This window comes from Doryrhamphus excisus, linkage group LG12 (assembly GCF_037039965.1).
Source record: "Doryrhamphus excisus strain RoL-2023G ecotype Guam linkage group LG12, RoL_Dexc_Guam_v1.1, whole genome shotgun sequence".
Taxonomy (NCBI): domain Eukaryota; kingdom Metazoa; phylum Chordata; class Actinopteri; order Syngnathiformes; family Syngnathidae; genus Doryrhamphus; species Doryrhamphus excisus.
In genome coordinates, this window is record NC_136368.1 from 20332942 (window position 1) to 20355142 (window position 22201).

At 38.1% G+C, this 22201-nt stretch overlaps 2 protein-coding genes across 4 annotated transcripts in view; one reads left to right on the forward strand and one right to left on the reverse strand.

The window, feature by feature from the left end:
* Nucleotides 1-22201, reverse strand: part of LOC131135866 (rho GTPase-activating protein 6) — a 112489-nt gene that overhangs the window by 33585 nt on the left and 56703 nt on the right. The gene's annotated exons all lie outside the window — the stretch shown is intronic.
* The window catches only part of LOC131135862 (FERM and PDZ domain-containing protein 4), a 47398-nt gene that overhangs the window by 8867 nt on the left and 16330 nt on the right, over nucleotides 1-22201 (forward strand). Inside the window, exon 2 of the mRNA XM_058082237.2 lies at nucleotides 18632-18748. Within this exon, the coding sequence (XP_057938220.2) occupies nucleotides 18632-18748 (117 nt within the window). The remainder of the gene's footprint in view (nucleotides 1-18631; nucleotides 18749-22201) is intronic.

The following is a 22201-nucleotide window of genomic DNA, read 5'->3' on the forward strand; positions in this document are numbered from 1 at the left end:
GTAGCGCCTGGGTAAGTGGTTAGGCCACACAGCTAGAAGATCCGGGTTTGATTCCCTGCTCGGTCATGTCTGTGTGGAGTTTGCATGTTCTCCCCGTGCATGCGTGGGTTTTCTCCGGGTACTGGCATAGCAAGCATTGGAAGCCTTGGTTAGCGTATGTCTCAGTTAGCAAACATTTCCTCCAAAATTTTGCCTTGACTCATCTTCCGGTTAGCGTACAATGTAGCGCCTGGGTATGTGGTTAGGCCACACAGCTAGGAGATCCGGTTTTGATTCCCTGCTCGCTCATGTCTGTGTGGAGTTTGCATGTTCTCCCCGTGCATGCGTGGGTTTTCTCCGGGTACTCCGGTTTCCTCCCACATTCCAAAAACATGCTAGGTTAATTAGCCACTCCAAATTGTCCATAGGTATGAATGTGAGTGTGAATGGTTGTTTGTCTATATGTGCCCTGTGATTGGCTGGCCGCCAGTCCAGGGTGTACCACGCCTCCTGCCCAGAGACAGCTGGGATAGGCTGGTTTTATTTGGTTACAGTACATTTTGGTTTAAATCGTACCTGGCAAATTAATGGTTCTATTACTTTTCAGAAATTAATGAATTCATTAATTGATCTCTGTTGACTACTATTAGTAAATGATGCAGGTGATGTATAGTATTCTGGTTTTATTTGGTTACAGTACGTTTTGGTTTAAATCGTACCTGGCAAAATCATGGTTCTATTACTTTTCAGAAATTAATGAATTTATTAATTAATCTCTTTTGACTACTATTAGTAAATGATGCAGGTGATGTCTGGTATTCTGGTTCTATTTGGTTACAGTACGTTTTGGTTTAAATTGTCCTCGCAAAATCATGGTTCTATTACTTTTCAGAAATGAATGAATTCATTAATTAATCTCTTTTGACTACTATTAGTAAATGATGCAGGTGATGTATAGTATTTTGGTTTTATTTGGTTACAGTACATTTTGGTTTATACCGTACCTTACAAAATCATGCTTCTATTACTTTCAGAAATTCATTCATTCATTCATTGATCTCTGTTGATTACTATTAGTAAGTGATGCAGCTAATGTGTAGTATTCTGGTTTTATTTGGTTACAGTACGTTTTGGTTTAAACCGTACCTGGCAAAATCATGGTTCTATTACTTTTCAAAAATTAATGAACTCATTAATTAATCTCTTTTGACTACTATTAGTAAATGATGCAGGTAATGTGTAGTATTCTGGTTTTATTTGGTTACAGTACGTTTTGGTTTAAACCGTACCTTGCAAAATCATGCTTCTATTACTTACAGAAATTCATTAATTCATTCATTGATCTCTGTTGATTAATATTAGTAAGTGATGCAGGTGATGTGTAGTATTCTGCTTTTATTTGGTTACAGTACGTTTTGGTTTAAATCATACCTCGCAAAATCATGCTTTTATTACTTACAGAAATTAATTCATTCATTCATTCATTGATCTCTGCTGATTACTATCAGTAAGTGATGCAGGTGATGTGTAGTATTCTGGTCACTAGGCAGCAGTCATGACACAAAACATCAGCCGGCGCCTCACCAGCCATGAACCTCACCCCACGTCACATGAAGAAAACGCATGCGACGTGGTGATGCTTTTAAGTAAACATTCATGCCTCTGTTGTTTAGCGTGCTTAGCAATTCATGCAGAATGGCTGCACTCTGCTTATTCTCAGCTTTTACAGGCGAGCAGCAATCCAAAGGCAAGGCTTGCAAAATTGAAGCACTGTTGGGTTTTAAGTGGCCAAGTGTACCCAAATGACCGAATTCAGCTGATTTAAAAGCGACTCTGAGGGGAAGTGTACGGGATCAGCGGGGTGGCAAGGATCGGATGGTGTAAAGCTTCGGCCATATTCTCCTTAGATCACGCTGCCGTCTGACCTTAATATCCACTGCCACTCATGTTGGCTTCAGGCCCGCGAGCCCGAATGGGCAAACACGACTGTCCAGAATACGCTGAGTCTCTCAAAAGCTCCAGCCAAAGGACACTGTTGCTATATTTAAAGCAAATCAGTCTGCATCACTTCATTTGCCGGCTTCATCCCGTATGCCTTTTAACAATTCCCCTTCCTGCTCGAGCAAAGACGTACGTAGCATATTGCTTTTTTTGTCCCACAACAATAGTCTGGAACATCAGATAAAAAAAAACAAAAAACAGTAGGCTTCGTCTTTCTCATCAACCTTGCCAATGTGATGAAGGCGGAAAAAAAAACAAACGAGCGCCTGACCCTGAGTCGGAGAGACAACACTCTTTTATTGCAAAGGCACACTGAGTCACCGGGAAGGAGCTTACAAGTTGTGGCATTTTATAAAAGAGGATTCCTGACTGTTGCCGGAGATTGAAAATTGCCAGTTTCATCGTTACAGAATCTGACAAAAGTACGTCCACCCCTCATGTTTCAGCAACCACTTTACTGCAGTACATCACTGAAAAAACGCCAAATACAAATGCGGATGTACTTTAGAGCAGGGGTGTTTTCTACACATCTGCTTCTTAATCTATTACTTGGGGATTATTTAGGGACCCATAAAAAAACCTTAAACCATATTAGGAAAGCAGGAAGTGAACAAATGTTACTGATTGTAAAAAGTACCAGAACAATGAGCCAATTCAAGAAACAATACAAGCAGTTGATGTTTGCTAAATACAAGGATGAAGAGTCTTGAACCAGTCATGATGTGCTATATATATCACTATATTGACACGCACTATGGTACCCATTATGGCATTGGATGCTCATATCACCGAGTACTTTGCTACATGATTGAAAAAATGAAAAAATAATAAAAAATACAAATAAAAAAAATATTCAAAAAAATTAAAAAAAAAAATGTTTTTTAAATTTAAAAAAAACTTAAACTATATTAGGAAAGCAGGAAGTGAACAAATGTAACTGATTGTAAAATTACCATATGGAGGGGTAGGATTTAATAAGCTTTGCTTCTTCCTACTCCTTTTGGACATGTGGAACTGTGAACCCAATTAATCAACAACTATTTGTTGATATAAATGTGTAAATATCCTCTGATTTCAGCCTCCATTGAATACTACATGTAGAGCTGCAACAATTAATCAATTAATCCATACCCAATTAATCGACAACTAATTTGGTAATTGATTAATTTTTTAATATGTGTAAATATCCTCTGATTTCAGCCTCCAAAATGTGAATATTTTTTAATTTCTTTATTCATCCATTTGTGTTTTAGCCAAAACAAGATATTCACACAATCGCCAATTCACCTAGCATGTTTTTGGAATGTGGGAAGAAATCGGAAAAAAAACAGGGAGAGCATGCAAACTCCACACAGAGATGGCCGAAGGTGGAATTGAACTCGGGTCTCCTAGCTGTGAGGCCTAACCACTCGTCCACTGTGCAGCCACATGACAAGATGTATTCGGAAAATCCATCTGTCTCGTACGCGTTCATCAAATTCGGTATCTGAAAAATATGACTTTGTCAAAATGACTTAAAAATGGCGAATTTAAACCACAATATCTGACATCCTGCGTTTTGGGGCGGAGCACACAAGATTCGCCACCTAGTGGACCGACAGTGTAATGGCTGAATAAACAATATCGCTATTTTAGTCTGGAGGGGTTTCCTTTGACGTAAGGCAATTTATTAGCAATATTAACTGGCTGGCTGAGATGATATTTGATGTTAGCGTTTTCTGGCAGAGTGCTTCCTTTTCATCACACGGCAGAGATGTTGCTTTTATAAAAATAAAAATAAAAAAATTGCCTGAGCCACATGAAAAAGATTTAGCGGCCCTACTTGGATTTGAGACGGAGCTAATTGGCTCTTGGTGGGTTTTGACGGAGGTGTCCTTATCCTTTAGCTTTGATTTACGAGGGCTGATGTTTTCCTCTTTCCAATACCAGACGCAGTCATTCTTTATCTGGCGTCCAGATGTCATTTGTTGCTTTGGAGGCGACCGTTTTGCTTTAAATCTGAATTGAATTTAAACTGAATTGTTGCGTATTGTCTTAAATATTCAGCAGTGAATCCACATTTAGGATCGCGTTCGAATGAGTGTTCGAATGAGTTATTTAAGTAAACAAAAACTACTGCACTGATTTCCATGAGACTTAGTGGGGTGGCATAGCAAGCAATGGAAACCTTGGTTAGCGTATGCCTCGGTTAGCAAACATTTCCTCTAAAATTTAGCCTTGATTAATGTTCCGGTTAGCGTACAATGTAACGTCTGGGTAAGTGGTTAGGCCACACAACTAGGAGATCCGGGTTCGATTCCCTGCTCGGTCATGTCTGTGTGGAGTTTGAATGTTCCCCCTGTGCATGCGTGTGGTTGACTCCGGCTTCCTCCCACATTCCAAAAACATGCTAGGTTAATTAGCGACACCAAATTGTCCATAGGTATGAATGTGAGTGTGAATGGTTGTTTGTCTATATGTGCCCTGTGATTGGCTGGCGACCAGTCCAGAGTGTACCCCGCCTCTCGCCCGAAGACAGCTGGGATAGGCTCCAGCACCGCCGCGACACTTTTGAGGAAAAGCAGTAGAAAATGAATAAAAAATAAAAAAATAAAAAATAAAAAATAAAAAATAAAAAATAAAAAATAAAAAATAAAAAATAAAAAATAAAAAATAAAAAATAAAAAATAAAAAATAAAAAATAAAAAATAAAAAATATTATGAAAGCAGGAAGTGAACAAATGTAACAGTTAGTGATTGTAAAAGTACCAGATGGAGGGGTAGGATTTAATAAGCTTTGCTTCTTCCTACTCCTTTTGGACATGTGGAACTGGGAACTGATTATGGGATGCATTCAATTGTAATCTGATGCATGTTCAAATGAAATATAACCATTACCATTACCAAAACATCATTACAAATCTTGAACCCGGTCGTGGAACACTCAAAGATTGTGATATTGGAAACGGTTCACTCCATCAGTCGTCAATCGCATCATCTCTTCAGGAAAGTGTCAACAATGTTGTTTGTTTAGGATAAACTGCTGAAGTATTTGGAGGCCTCTGGTCGTGATTGGCGTCACGGAGAGGAAGCTTTTAACACTTTTGAAAGGTCACAATCATAAATGCAACATTCACTTCTCAGTGTGCAGCTGTGAGCTCGGTCGGGGATCGGGGATCGGGGATGGGGAGTGGTGGGGGTACATTAGGTCCTTCCACGCTCTCCAGCTGCTCTCTGTTGCTTTTCCCTCCAACAATATATTGCCCAGCATGCTGCACAACACCCCCCCCCAAACCCCCACACCCCTCCACCCCACAATTCATGGCTGCACAACCTTTTCCTGCTCTCTGGCAACACCAGCGTGGCTGATTGATGACAGCAGCCGTTGGGGACTTCGAGGTAAAGCCAACTGCGTCTTTAGGTGGAATTCTTCTGGTTCTTCACACACACCCTTTCACGTTCCCACATCCCTCCCTTTTTCCCTCCCTCCTATCCATCCATCCTCTCTCTCTCTCTCTCTCTCTCTCTCTCTCTCTTACCCTGCTTCCCTCCAAAGCTGTTGTTCCTGCACGGCTCCCGCACATAATTCCACCGCGATGGAAATTAAATGAAGGTGGCTTAACGCAGCTAACACCGGCATGCTTTGAAGGATGTAACCAGGCTGGGGGGTGTGTGTGTGTGTGGGGGGGGGCTCTTACACTGCCAGATCCTTTTCCTACGGGCTGGAAGTGGATTTGCAAAGCGAGGACACAGCAATCACTCAGCCATGCAGAAACCCAGACAACAGGAATAATCTCTCCACCGGAAGACTTGTGGGAGCTCCACTTTTTATTTTATTTATTTATTCCTGAATTATTTATTTTCCCGTTGTCGGACAATGGAGCCGGAGTGAGACAGCGGCACAATCTGCTGACTGCGACCTGCAGCACGCATGGATGTGTTCAGCTTTGTGAAGATGCCAAAGCTGACGGGGTGAGTCTGCCTGATGATGATGATGATGCTGCTCCGCCGCCGTGCGACATGTCAACGCCGGGCGACGTCGTAACGCAGAATTACGACAAAATGGTTGCAAGTTATGTTATAGGCTGAAATGATGCGATGAACTAGTAAGCTACATGGAATGGAAGTGGGGGCGGATGCAGGAACCTCAAACGTCTGCATGCAAGTTTTATATTCTTGGTGATTATTGCTTAGAAAAACGCAAATAGTCTATGGAAAATATGACGCAATTAAAAAACAAATGTTTATCATTATATGCAGTATTAGAAGCATTTATGGGTTAAACGTTTTGGGACTTTGCCAAGGCCGAATCAAATGATGGTTTGTTGTTAGCAGCAATGGAAAATACAGTACATAAACATTTGAAAAAGCTGAAAAATTCATACCATTAATGTGTTCACGGGTTTTCTAGATGCTCTTGATCTTCCCCAGCGGACATTAATCCATTAATACAGGATTTATCTCCATTAGAAACACCACTGATTTCATTTTATTACATTCATTCATTCATTTTATACCGCTTTTCCAGTAGGGGTGCTGGAGCCTATCCCAGCTGTCTTTCGCCTGAGAGGCGGGGTACACCCTGGACTGGTGGCCAGCCAATCACAGGGCACATATAGACAAACAACCATTCACACTCACATTCATACCTATGGACAATTTGGAGTGGCTAATTAACCTAGCATGTTTTTGGAATGTGGGAGGAAACTGGACATAAACATTCCAAAAAATGTAAATTTTATGTCTTAGTTGTTTATGCCTTATATGTATTATTTTCTGTTATGTTTACTATAAATGTGTGTAAAAGTGACTATGGGGGTGTTATTTCATGTCGACAGGTCTCTAATAATGTTCATTCATTTTCTCTTGCTTATCCTCACGAGGGTTGCGGCGGGTGCTGGAGCCTATCCCAGCTGTCTTCGGGAAAGAGGCGGGGTATACCCTGGACTGGTGGCCAGCCAATCACAGGGCACATATAGACAAACAACCATTCACACTCACATTCATACCTATGGACAATTTGGAGTCGCTAATTAACCTAGCATGTTTTTGGAATGTGGGAGGAAACCGGAGTACCCGGAGAAAACCCACGCATGCACGGGGAGAACATGCAAACTCCACACAGACATGACCGAGCAGGGAATCGAACCCGGATCCCTTAGTTGTGTGGCCTAACCACTTACCCGGGCACCACATTGTATGCTAACCGGAAGATGAATCAAGACAAAATTTTGGAGGGAATGTTTGCTAACCAAGGCATACGCTAACCAAGGTTTCCATTGCTTGCTATGCCACCCCACAAAGTCTCCAAAACTCCACACAGAGATGGCCGAGGGTGGAATTGAACCCGGGTCTCCTAGCTGTGACGTCTGCGCGCTAACCACTCAGTCCGCCGTGCTTCCCAAAATGTAAGGTTAAGATAGCAATAATAGCAAAATAGCATTGTTAGCATTGTTAGCATTGTTATGGTTGGAACAATGTCCAAAAATGTGGGAGGAAACCGGAGTACCCGGAGAAAACCCACGTATGCACGGGGAGAACATGCAAAACTCCACACAGAGACGTCCGAGGGTGGAATTGAACTCTTGATTTCCTAGCTGTGAGGTCTGCATGCTAACCACTTCACAGCTGTGCAGCCCATTTTCCAAATATTTCTTCCAGTAAATGTTTGTCTTGTAAATATGATTGTATTCCTGTAATATTTGTAACTTTATTCCTGTAAAGTTGTGACCTTTTTCCACCAGATTAAACTTTAAAAAAAAAACTTAAATTAGGAAAGCAGGAAGTGAACAAATGTAACAGTTACTGATTGTAAAAGTACCAGATGGATTAATAATTGTATTAATGTGTTATTTATAATGGATGACTTACATTATTTAGTGTAGTTAAAATACTATAATACCAATTCATAAAGACATTTTGGACAATTTTGTGTAATATTTTGGAAATGGCATTTTTTTTGTTCCAACATTTCAGTTGCTGGGATGAGCGTGATTCAGAATTGAGAACCCATTTTGAGCGAGGTCCTCTTTCAGGTCAAAGATCAGTGACTTTAGACCTGAAAAAATGGGCAAAATCCTCATCACTAGGATTCTTTGGTCCTCATCTTGATTATGAAAGAGGCTACAGTTTCCTAGCTTGTTGCTCCTGCATCACAAGTCGTTGATGATGCGGCTCCCAGTGGACCTCCGACGTCACTGCATTGCTGTCAGCGTTAATAAGAGCCAGGCAAATGCTCTCTCTGCTACACTGGCATTTTTTTTTTTTTTTTTTTACCCCCACCACCCTTTGAGCTGCCAACAGGAATTTCAGTCAGCAGAAAGCAGTTTTGCTCAAGTTGATGGAGCATTTTTATGGGGAATCAAACACGTACATCTAAGGAATTGAAGTATTAGATGCTCAGATCTGCAGACGTGGTAAATAATGTAAATAAATCACCCGCAAGTCTATTTTATGTCATCATTACAAACATATTTTGTGCGTTATCTGTGTATTTTTAATTTTTTTATTTTTATTTTAACATTTTATTTCCTGGAGTTTTATTTGCATCTTGTGGGTGGGGCTTCCACTGAGGTTGATTTAGTGGTGGTGGTGGGGGGGGTGATGTATATTGCATATGCCTTATAGAAATCTTGTAATGGTAATGGTTTTATTTCATTTGAACATGCATCAGATTACAATTGAATGCATCACATAATCAGTTCACAGTTCCACATGTCCAAAAGGAGTAGGAAGAAGCAAAGCTTATTAAATCCTACCCATCCATCTGGTACTTTTACAATCACTAACTGTTACATTTGTTCACTTCCTGCTTTCCTAATATAGTTTAAGTTTTTGTTGTTGCTTTAATTTAATTTAATTTAATTTAATTTAATTTAATTTAATTTAATTTAATTTAATTTAATTTAATTTAATTTAATTTAATTTAATTTTATTTTATTTCATTTTATTTCATTTCATTTTTTGTATTGTTTCTTGAATTGGCTCATCGTTGTGCATTGTTTGATTCCCTTACTCAATCCATTCCATAGTTTGATTCCACATACTGAAATGCTATGGCTAGCATAACGTAGTCCTAGCATAGAAGTGTTTCAAATGTACTTCTTCCCTGATCATATTTCTCCTCTCTTGTAGAGAAGTATTGGATGACATTTTTAGCTAATTGCTTATTTTAGCTGTTTGAAGATGAACTATATCAGCAAGTTGAAGTATTTGTGATTTTAGAAATAAGGAGTTAGTATGTTCTCTGTAGGCGGCATTCTGAATTATCCTTACTGGCCTTTTTTTGCAGTACATTTAGCGAGTGAAGATTCAACTTTTATAGTTATTAGCCCATATTTCCACACAATAAGTAAGATATGGTAGAACCAGAGGTTGTTAGCAAGTCAACAAATAGCGGAGAATGAGGTTAGTTTTAAGATAAATGTCGAGCGAATCATGACTGTTCAAAGCTCTAGAAAAAGAGTGGTGATCTTATGTTGATGTATTATATCACCAAATACTTTCTTAGGAACGCCTGAACCCAATGCACCATTGTTATATAAGAGTGCTGCAATAAATAAGCCAACGTTCAGCCTTTTAGTCATCAGTTTGACTTATTTTGCACCTCCAGTTCTTATCTGTTGCTCGTCATTTTGAAAGGTTTTTTTTTCCCCCCAACATGGATTCCTTCAACGTTCATCTCAACTCCTCTATGCCGATTCTCTGTGACACAGCGAGATTCAGCTTTATTCCCACCCAGAGGAGATTAGCTAACAACAACAACAAAAAAAGACAACCTCTTTCTATACAGAGAGCTGCTGAGGATACCCTGGTTGCCCATAGCAACAATATCAGCGCTGCCACAGACAAAGACAGTATTCATCCCGAAAAGTAGGGACGTACAGATGCAGCAAGGATGGAGAGGGAGTTATGGCGCTTTTGGAGGCCATGTTATGATGTAGGTTGATATGGCGGCGTGGACAACGATCTCCATTGATCAGTGTTTTAATTCACTAATTAAACACTGGTTAGATATTCCAAAAACACAATATTATATGTGCCTTGAAAAATCAGTCAAAATCCAGGCCAAAAATGAGTTAATATGTATGTGTAATATGTATGTGTTGGTTTAAAAACAACAAAGTAGCTCTTGCAAGTCTTGGTACAGTCCTGGACTAGATTATCATGGCTGTGGGATTGTTTTCCCAGCCTTGATGCAATGCATGCTGGGAAAGCCACATGAGCCAGAGGTAGAGTTGTGACACAACACATAAATATGACAAAGTGGTTCTGTGCAAAAAGGAGTCACAGGGTTACACTTTCATAATGGTTTCACCCAGTTGCAGGAATAATGCTCTCCGGTGTACAACAGGCTGCAGGTGTTTGCTTTGGTTTCATGTAACTGATGGCCATAATTAGTGTCAATTATTCAAGCTAGCTCGAGTGTGTATATGTGTGTGTGTGTGTGTGTGTGTGTGTCGATCATGCGTAGTTACCCTGCACGTTAACAGGATTACTTCGCTTCATGACACGTTAGGAAGACTTCATCTCGACTTATTGAAAAGAGATGAAAGCGAAAGTGAAGTACAGTGATAAAGCAAGGATCGCGTTCTTCATGCATATTTGATGAAGGACTGAAAAGTGATCCGTCCCCCCCCCGTCTCCCACAGAGTACAATTAAAACTAATTTCCCTCCAAATTGTAGTTACTGATAACTGTGGGCGACCGGGCTTCGACATTTTTATGGGAATAATTTAGAGGGTGAAAATGTTACGTTTTTAAATGCTGGGATTTTAGACATTCATATTCATACATTTTGCATATAATATAGACCAATAGCGAAGGGGCTCTCAAATGGTCTCAACCTGGGAGACGCTTTTTTAAATGGTTATTATGTTGCCATCCACATTATTATTATTATTATTATTATTATTATTATTATTATTATACGGGAGCCAGGCAACAACATTTCATTGGCAATTTCACTGCTGTGTTATTGTGCAATGACAATAAAGAAAGCTATCTATCTAGCTAGCTATCTATCAAGCTAACTATCTAGCTAGCTATCTATCAAGCTAACTATCTATCAAGCTAACTATCAAGCTAGCTATCTAGCTAGCTAACTATCAAGCTAGCTATCTAGCTAGCTAACTATCAAGCTAGCTATCTAGCTAGCTAACTATCAAGCTAGCTATCTAGCTAGCTAACTATCAAGCTAACTATCTAGCTAGCTAACTATCAAGCTAACTATCTAGCTATCTATCAAGCTTGATAGCTAGCTTGATAGATGGCTTGATAGATGGCTTGATAGATAGCTAGCTTGATAGATAGCTACATAGCTGGATTGATAGATAGCTATCAAGCTAACTATCTAGCTAGCTAGCTATCAAGCTAACTATCTAGCTAGCTAGCTATCAAGCTAACTATCTAGCTAGCTAGCTATCAAGCTAACTATCTAGCTAGCTAGCTATCAAGCTAACTATCTAGCTAGCTAGCTATCAAGCTAACTATCTAGCTATCAAGCTATCAAGCTAACTATCTAGCTATCAAGCTAACTATCTAGCTAACTATCTAGCTATCAAGCTAACTATCTAGCTATCAAGCTATCAAGCTAACTATTTAGCTATCAAGCTAACTATCTAGCTATCAAGCTAACTATCTAGCTAGCTAGCTATCAAGCTAACTATCTAGCTATCTATCAAGCTTGATAGCTAGCTTGATAGATAGCTAGCTGGATAGATAGCTACATAGCTAGCTTGCTAGATAGCTAGCTTGATATATCATTTTTTATTTGTATTTATTTTATTATACTTTTATTTTAGTCATTTTTTAAAAGAATTCTTTGCACTTTTGTCATTTTTACATTTAAAATAATGCATAAAATTAAAGTTGATAATAAAAACGATCACAAAAACAGATATTTTTCTGACCAATTACCAAACATTCAAATATTGTTCAAAATTTACTTAAAAATAAGTCTTTACTTAATATATAAGTCGTATATATTCCATATCTAAATGCCATTTTTCATTTGCTGTTTGTGACCCCCTGCCCCAGAATGAAGCCACGACCCACTTTTAGGTCTCAACCCACCAGTTGAAAACCACTTCAATAAAAGATACACTATAGCATTCTCACTTAGTTTTAATCCTGTATACGTTAAATGGGACCTACACGTCTGAATGGTCCACACTGTGACTCTTGGGTAACCTGTTCATGAATTGTGCAGCGTGGTTCACCCACTTACTTTAGTCCGATGCCACTGTGCAGCCATCATTTATTCATGTGAGCCGAGGGAAGATCATTTTCACCGTCCACCGGAGGGTGAACCCCTATTTAGCGTCTCTGCGAGCCTGGAGCTGAATGGCGAGCTTGCAGAAACAAGAAATCAAAGATCAACAAACCTACGGCTCTTGTGGTGAAACAAAGAGGGAGCGAGGCATCGTGGCTTTAAAGAGACAGTTTGTCCAAATTTGAAGGCGGATCTTCTGAAGCTGTGAGTGCTATATCATCTTATCTACCACAGCAGGGTTTTATTTATTTCTATCGTTGGCCGACTCTAACTTGTCCATAAGTATGAATGTGAGTGTGGAAGATTTGATGCAGTATATAAACAATATGATTCGATATGATACAACGCAAGATTTTAACATAACTATGATCACAATCTACCAATCTACCCATTTCTTTTGTGGAAATATATATATAAAACTAATCTTCACTCACTAAATGTACTGCAAAAAAAGGCCAGTAAGGATAATTCATAATGCCGCCTACAGAGAACATACTAACTCCTTATTTCTAAAATCACAAATACTTCAACTTGCTGATATAGTTCATCTTCAAACAGCTAAAATAATGCATAAGGCTAAAAATAAGCAATTAGCTAAAAATGTCATCCAATACTTCTCTACAAGAGAGGAGAAATATGATCTCAGGGAAGAAGTACATTTGAAACACTTCTATGCTAGGACTACGTTAAAAAGCCATAAACCCACGCATGCACGGGGAGAACGTGCAAACTCCACACAGAGACTGTCGAAGGTGGAATTGAACTCGAGTCTCCGAGCTGTGAGGCCTGCGCGCTAACCACTCGACCGCCATTAAACCAAAAAATTCATCAAAATTATAAAAAAGAATAATGCACATAGGGTGATGAACAACACAGTGTCTGTCTCCTTTTGTTGTGTTGGAACAGGATCAGTTAAGACCTGCACTGTTCATGTGGTGATGCGTTCAAGTGCACTGGAAACTTTGAGTGCAAGGCACAAGCTTTAAGCCATAAACCCACGTATGCACGGGGAGAACATGCAAACTCCACACAGAGATGGGCCAAGGTGGAATTGAACTCGAGTCTCCGAGCTGTGAGGCCTGGGCGCTAACCACTCGACCGCCATTAAACCAAAAAATTCATCAAAATTATAAAAAAAGAATAATGCACATAGGGTGATGAACAACACAGTGTCTGTCTCCTTTTGTTGTGTTGGAACAGGATCAGTTAAGACCTGCACTGTTCATGTGATGATGCGTTCAAGTGCGCTGGGACCTTTGAGCGCTAGGCACAAGCAACCAATCAGAGGATGGAAAAATGCTGTGAGGCAAATGATTGGATAAAGAAACAGCCCATTACTAATAGTATTTATGTGGCATGGGCCAGCACTCATGATTGTGAAGGCCGTTGGCGGATTAGCAACATAGAGAACCTGGAATCTGATTGGACCAAAAAAAAAAAAAAACCACATACTGTACACAGCTAGAAGCAGTGCAGCTAAGAAATACTAAAGACCAAAAAAAAAAAAAAAAAAAAAAAAAAAAAGTAAAACACCAAATGCACCTCATTTTTGACGCACCAAAAACACAAGACTTTGCCCGCTCATGTCCACATACATCACATGAGCTGCAGGAAATGTGTTCTAAATATACACCAAACAAGCTTTCCGGCAGCAAGTAAATCCATGCAGCTGGAAACTTTGTGTTGGGAAAAGAAACATAAAACCTCACATGAACTACAGTCTCGCGCGTGGGGGGGGGCAAAACACACACATCATTTTTTAACACGTCCTTTATTTTGAGGCAAAACGACTGCTGGCTCGCTGATGAGAGGGCGAGATATTCGCATCTCATGTCGAGGGCACGTGCGCACATGAGCGCAAGGGGGGGCACGCCGGCGGGCACGGCCCGCATTAACATACGCACCCGTGCAGACACGGAGCGCCGTGCACACGACTTCTTATGGCCGCTACAATAACTAGGGAAGCATTTAGAGGGAGAGACGGGGAAGCTTTGAATAATGGATGCCAAGAGCCTCGTTACATGGAAGACGGGCCTTTGAAGTGACATAACTCACTGCCGTTGCTTTCACGGAGACGACGTGGGAAAAGACGAGGTGCAGGGCAAAAAAAAAAAAAAAAAAGAACATTTATCCAATTATAGATCGGAATTCTTTGGCAACTTGTGGAGCGACACTCAACTTTAAGGGAAAACTCAGCTCTATCTATTACAGATATTACATATATCGATATAGCCAAGGTGTCCAAATTTGCGGCTTGCTGCATATTCTATAAATATAATAAAATAAAAAAAAAAATGTGCAGTACTTTTAAAATAATACAATTTTCAGAGAAAAAATGATATGATCTTACAGGAAAATGTAATAATTTTATGAGAATTATGTCATAATATTACAAGGAGCCTTTAAGATGAAATATTAATGAATTAAATATTGGAATATTATAAGAAACAAACAAAACAATGACTTAAGTTTTCATTTTTTGCAAAATTTGGTTGCATTAGTTTACAATGTTCGAGAACAAAGTGAACTTACTATGGGAAATAAAGTCATAATTACAAGAAAAAAGTTGAAATAATTGGGGAAAAAAAATTCAGCTGTAATTTTACAATAATAAAGTCAAAATATTCCGCGAATAAACTTGCAATGCATAAAGTTTAGCTATTAAACAACAAACATGTTATTATTAAAGTTGCAATATTATGACAAAAAAAACATTTTGTTTGTTGTCGTTTTTGGAAAATTATGTTGGGAAAAATGTCATAATATTACAGGAAAAAAAGTCTAAATATTCTATAAAATGTCATAATACTACAGGAAAAAAATCTAAATATTCCGCGCATAAATTCGCAATATTTTGAGGGAAAATAATGTCATTTGAGTAGCATAGAGTTTAAACAACAAACATGTTATATATTAAAGTTGCAATATTATGAGAAACAATTTATTTGATGTCATTTTTGGAAAATTATGTTGGGAAAAATGTCATAATATTACAGGAAAAAAGTCTAAATATTCTATAAAATGTCATAATACTACAGGAAAAAAGTCCAAATATTCCGCAAATAAACTCGCAATGTTTTGAGGGAACATAATGAAATTTGAGTAGCATAAAGTTAAACAACAAACATGTTGTATATTAAAGTTGCAATATTATGAGAAATAAACTATTTGTTGTCATATTTGGAAAATTATGTTGGGAAAAATGTTGTAATATTACAGGAAAAAAGTCTAAATATTCTGGGAATAAACACGCAATGTTTTGAGGGAAAATAATCAAATTTGAGTCGCATAAAGTTTAAACAACAAACAGGTTATATATTAAAGTTGCAATATTATGAGAAACAAACAATTTATTTGTTGTCATTTTTGGAAAATTATGTTAGGTAAAATGTCATAATATTACAGGAAAAAAGTCCAAATATTCCGTAAATAAACTCGCAATGTTTTGAGGGAAAATAATGAAATTTGAGTAGCATAAAGTTTAAACAACAAACATGTTATATATTAAAGTTGCAATATTATGAAAAACTAACAAAACAAACAATTTTATTTGTTGTAATTTTTGGAAAATTACGTTGGGGTATTCCCACTTCGGACCCAATTTGGATACTGTATGAGGTGTAATGGCGGCATGTTGAGTGACTTTCAGTGGGCAGTAAATCTAAACCGCTATACAAGCTGTACAGTGACTACTTCAAAGTATTTTCAAGTTTCATTTCTATCGCATTCAAGGCTTTGAATATTGCTTTATTTACACACACAAAAGTCATCCTGCGCTACACTGCCACCGTCCTTCATACGCTTAGCTAGGGCTTCTGTCTTATGGCCAATAACGGCTTTTATTTTCAGATCAACACCCCAGAATCCACTCGAGTTTCGCTTTTAAGTGCATGAAATGAAAGCTTTTTTTCAAGGCGTATTTTATAGAAATGTGCTGACTTTCTAGAAATAAAAGCCAATTTCATGCCTGTCACAAGGGCAAGAGTGAAGCGCGTGCGTCTGGCTGGCTTATGTAACTCATTTGCATTCTTGTACTCGACTGCGCCCGGTTGGTGCCCGGTTGATCACGCTCCAATCTCATCACTTGGTCCTCTTATCACCCCGCCACAGTCCGCAGCTCATTTATTTCCATTATGACTCAGATATCCCAAAGTCAAGTTTTAGTTTGCATTTCAAAACCCAACCACCCCCCCCAGCCGGCGCTATTTCCGCTATGCTAACTCACAAGAATATATATTTTTTTATTAAATAGCGTCAGCCCACTCTTTGAGCTCAATTTGGCCCGTAGCGTCTACAGGCGACATGCATGAAGTTTTTAATCATGGCCGTCGCCAATCATGAGGCCCCTCATGTCCAGAGCGTATCAACATTCATCCCTCAACCTCAGTATCTTAAAATCAAGTTTCGAATTGAATAATCATATTAATAAGAAAGTTAGTTAGAGTTAGTCACTTAGACGTGCAAACCAGTTGGTGGCGCAAAACCACTTCCCCACAAAATGAGTCTCTTCCTGTCATACACACACACACCAGGAGATAAAAAGTGTAACTTTGTCTTTTGTTGTGACATTTTTTCTCGTAGTATTTTGACTTTATACTTGTAAAATCACGGCCATTTCTGTTGTAACTACAACTTTCTTCTTGTTGATTTTCTCGCAATGCTATATTTTTATGTTGTTTTTCTGAAACCTAATTTTCCAAAAATTACATTTGTTAATTTTAATTAAATTTGTTTTGTTTCAATTTTAAAAAATCAATTTCATGCTACTAAAATTATGTTATTTTTCCCACATAATATTGCGACATTATTCTCATAAAATTATGACTTTTTCTCGTAATATTTTGACATTATTATTCGTATCAGAACTTACAGTAAATATGGGATTTTTTTTGAGTGTTGACAGAGAGCCAACGTGTCCTGAGTGAGCTGAACATTTTAAGAAATTTGGCAAAAGTTTTTTTTTTGTCCCGTACCGAAGTATGAGGTGATACATAATGGTTACCATAGTAACTGTCAATATAGCGATATATAGGTTATTTATTCCTTATTTATTCCTTATAAATAAAGAATAAGTTCATATCACCTCGTACTTTGGTATGTGACAAAAATAAAATAAAAAAATAAATAAAAAAACCTTCAACGATATTAGGAAAGCAGGAAGTGAACAAATGTAAAAAATGTTTCAAACATGTTTGAAATGTTTGATTTAAAAATAAGGAATAAATAAGAAAGGTTTGAAACCAAACATTTTTGTAGTTGGAGCATAGTAAATGACCTGAATGACCTTCTAAAATATGGCTATTAATGGTAATGGTAATGGTTTTATTTCATTTGAACATGCATCAGATTACAATTGAGTGCATCCCATAATCAGTTCCCAGTTCCACATGTCCAAAAGGAGTAGGAAGAAGCAAAGCTTATTAAATCCTACCCCTCCATCTGGTACTTTTACAATCAGTAACTGTTACATTTGTTCACTTCCTGCTTTCCTAATATAGTTTTTTTTTTAATTTTGTCACGTACCAAAGTAGGAGGTGATATGAACTCTATGCTCAAACAACATTATTTTTCCTCATAATATGACACAAGTTTATTCTTGTAAAAGTGTAACTTTGTCTTTTGTTGTGACATTTTTTCTCGTAATATTTTGACTTTATACTTGTAAAATCACGGCCCTTTCTGTTGTAACTACAACTTTCTTCTTGTTGATTTTCTCGCAATGCTATATTTTTATGTTATTTTTCTGCAACCTAATTTTCCAAAAATTACAACTTTATTTGTTTTATTTCAATTTAAAAAAATAATAATTTTATGCTACTAAAATGACGTTATTTTTCCACATAATATTGTGACATTATTGTCATAAAATTATGACTTTTTCTCACAATATTTTGACAATATTATTCGTATGAGAACTTACAGTAAATATGGGAATTTAATAATGCTTTGTTAATTTTAATCTGAAAAAAAAAATTTGTCTACCCACCAACTATATGTGGTTTCTTAAGTTTTTATTATTTGCCGCTTTATTATTATTATTATTATATTTATTTATTTATTACTGATTGATTTTCTTTATTCTTGATTTGTTTATTTATTTTTCATCTTATTTTGTGTAGAAAAATAAAAAGTAAGATATTTGAGAACAGTGGAATGTTTTATCAGAGCTTTTATTGTAGAAAATTGGAACCAAAGTGAAGTTTTTTTTAAAAAAGTTTTTAATAAATGTGTTTTTTGGGGTTTGTTTTTTTTGGGAAAACCTGATGCGGCCCAGTCTCACCCAGACCCTAGCTCCAGTGACCCCCAAGTAAATTGAGTTTGAGACCCCTGGTATAAAGAAACATGGCTAGATTTAAGACTCTGAATCTCATCAGGCTATCGCTCTCTCTTCCTTCCCAGTCACAGGACCAAGTCGTCGGGCTGGCCGCCCCCTTCAGGGACGTGGAATGCCTCGCAGGGACCCCCCAATGGATGGGACATGGGCACCAATAGAGAGGGGCGTGACTGTTACATCAAGTGAGTGTTTGAAGGAGCTCCGAACCCCCCAGATGTTTCAGAGCACTTGGCAAAGCTATGATTATTCCGGCAGAGTCCCTGCCTCCACGTTGTTCCCATCTGTGCGTTCGGAATACTGATTTTGCTTTTGCCTGCCCTGCTGTGCATTCTCTCTCTCTCTCTCTCTCTCTCTCTCACTCTCTCTCTTGTGCTTTCGCTTTCTCTGTGCCCTGCAGACCACACTCTCCATCTCACACACCCACCATACTCCTCACGCGGTTCTCCTGGATGCTGAAGAGGACTTTGGTTTTATTGTTTTCTTGACCAAAATCATTTTTATTTCTACTAATTTTTCCAAGTTAATTGACCTTTTTGCCACTGTCAGGTAAAGAGATGCTTACTTGTACTCGTAACTTGTACTGCATACTTGTGTACTCCGTGAAGCGAACTGTATATTTTGGATTCTGCGCTGCATGTGCGTGGTCTCGATGCACCAAACAGGAGGTGATGGGTTGCAGCCCGGCGTGCGTGATGTGGAGAGGTGTTATATAAGATGCGGTGAGAGAGTGCTGGATGCTGTCAAGAGAGAGAGAGAAAAAGAGAGAGAGAGAAAGAAAGAGAGAAAGAAAGAGAGAGAGTGCATCTGCACGATGATGTTCTGGCGTCAGACCTCCCGTTTCGGGCTAAAAAAAATGATGTGGGACTCATGAATAGTCAGATGTCCGTTTGTGTGCCCCGTCACTGACCATCTGAGCGCGTCGGAGGCCGCCGCCGGGGCGCCGATACGACATGGTCGCATTCCTTAAAGGAACGCGACCGCGTGACAGCCCAGGCGCATAAATAAACCAGCGGGCCATTTAATATTAACAGTGTGACACACAGTATTAAAAGAGATGAGATGCAAGTCCAGGGAGTGATTCCAGGCGAGTGTTCAACATCGTCGGGAAAAACCATTTGACAGAAACTTGCTTGTCAGATGGCCTTGATGAAGGACTGGCGAGTACAATGAATGCAAGGATGTCGTGTGTCAATCAGTCGCTGGATAAAGAGCCGATTGAAGGGGCGGGACAGTGAAATTAATGCAGTGGGTATGTACTCGTAAAAATACTATGACACTACTGTATCTTCACTTATAATGACAGAGGAGAAATATGATCTCAGGGAAGAAGTACATTTCCAACACTTCTATGCTAGGACTACGTTATGCTAGCCATAGCATTTCAGTATGTGGAATCAAACTATGGAATGGATTGAGTAAGGAAATCAAACAATGCACAACGATGAGCCAATTCAAGAAACAATACAAGCAGTTGATGTTTGCTAAATACAAGGATGAAGAGTCTTGAACCAGTCATGATGTGCTATATATATCACTATATTGACACGCACTATGGTACCCATTATGGCATTGGATGCTCATATCACCTCCTATTTTGGTACGGGAAACAAAACCAAAAAAATTACAAAAATTTTAAAAAATTTAAAATAAATTAATAAAATTTAATAAAATAAATTAATAAATAAAATAAATTTGCTAAATACAAGGATGAAGAGTTTTGAACCAGTCATGATGTGCTATATATATCACTATATTGACACTTACTATGGTACCCATTATGGCATTGGATGCTCATAACACCTCCTATTTTGGTACAGGAAAACAAATAAAAAATGTAAAAAAAAATTTAAAAACTAAAAAAAATTAATAAAATTTAATAAAATAAATTAATAAATAAAATAAATTTGCTAAATACAAGGATGAAGAGTCTTGAACCAGTCATGATGTGCTATATATATCACTATGTTGACACTTACTATGGTACCCATTATGGCACTGGATGCTCATATCACCTCCTACTTTGGTACGGGAAACAAAATAAAAAATTCAAAAACATTTTTAAAAACTAAAAAAAATTAATAACATTTAATAAAATAAATTAATAAATAAATAAAGTCACTGGTAGCCAGCCAATCACAGGGCACATATAGACAAACAACCATTCACACTCACATTCATACCTATGGACAATTTGGAGTCGCTAATTAACCTAGCATGTTTTTGGAATGTGGGAGGAACCGAACATAAACATTCCAAAAAATGTAAATATTATTTGTGTCTTAATTGTTTATGCCTTATATGTATTATCTTCTGTAATATTTACTATAAATGTGTGTAAAAGTGACTATAGGGGTGTTATTTCATGTCGAGAGGTCTCTAATAATGTTCATTCATTCATTCATTCATTTTCTACCGCTTATCCTCACGAGGGTCGCGGGGGGTGCTGGAGCCTATCCCAGCTGTCTTGGGGCGAGAGGCGGGGTACACCCTGGACTGGTGGCCAGCCAATCACAGGGCACATATAGACAAACAACCATTCACACTCACATTCATACCTATGGACAATTTGGAGTCGCCAATTAACCTCGTCGTACAGCCCCAAATATGAACTCTATGAACAATAAAAAAATGGATTTGAAGAGTATGTTAATGGGGGTTGACAACAACACACCCATGACTGTTGCACAATGGAAACAAGCCATGTTTAGCAGGCGGTAAGTACTGAGGGAGGAGAGAGTACACGTCCATATGGTTTTGACTTGTGCAATCTGTTGAGCTCCTCGCTCGGGAGGGAGGAAAAAAAAATATTTTGGCACTGAAATGAGGGGGGTTCAAACAAATATAATGTATTTCACATTCCATATTTTTGTAATGTAAAGACTGCGACGTCTAAAAACTGAACAATGACTACATTAACATATCTCTGCGCTTGTTACTGGAACCAAATGATTTTTATCTTCTGGTTTGCAGTTCTAAGAATGATATGAAATCTCAACACCCCCCCCACGCCCCCTCCTCTTTCTTTTTGCTGGTGAGTGGCAGATTTGGCAGTGTCTTTGTGCCATGACCGGTTAATTGTTAGCATTTAGCGTTGAACAGCACATGTGTCAAGAATAACTGTGAATTACACACTGACTGTCTGTCTCGGCTCTCTGGGCTTCAATTAAGCCACATGGTTGGCACCGTCTGATTCTCAAATCACAGAGAGATGGAAATATAAGGCTGGAAATCAATCATAAAATGGTTTGCTTTCAGGAATTGTCATAGAGTGAGTGAGGACTTTCCACTCAACTCAGGATGTATTCCAGAAAAATAGTAGATACTATTTACTAGATCATGGATCATGTGTAATGGAAGAGTACAAACATAGGAGATTTGGAAAAGTCTATTATCGGTTTGGACTTCCCTCTTTGCTTTTTCTACACATTTTTGCAGTGTTTTTTTTTTTACATATTTCTACATATTTCAACTTTCTTCGTAATCTTTGTAAATTACTTTATTCTCATAATATGACGGCTTTAAAACAATAAGATATTTTGTTCTTTAATATTTGAATTATATGGTAATGGTAATGGTTTAATTTCATTTGAACATGCATCAGATTACAATTGAATGCATCCCATAATCAGTTCACA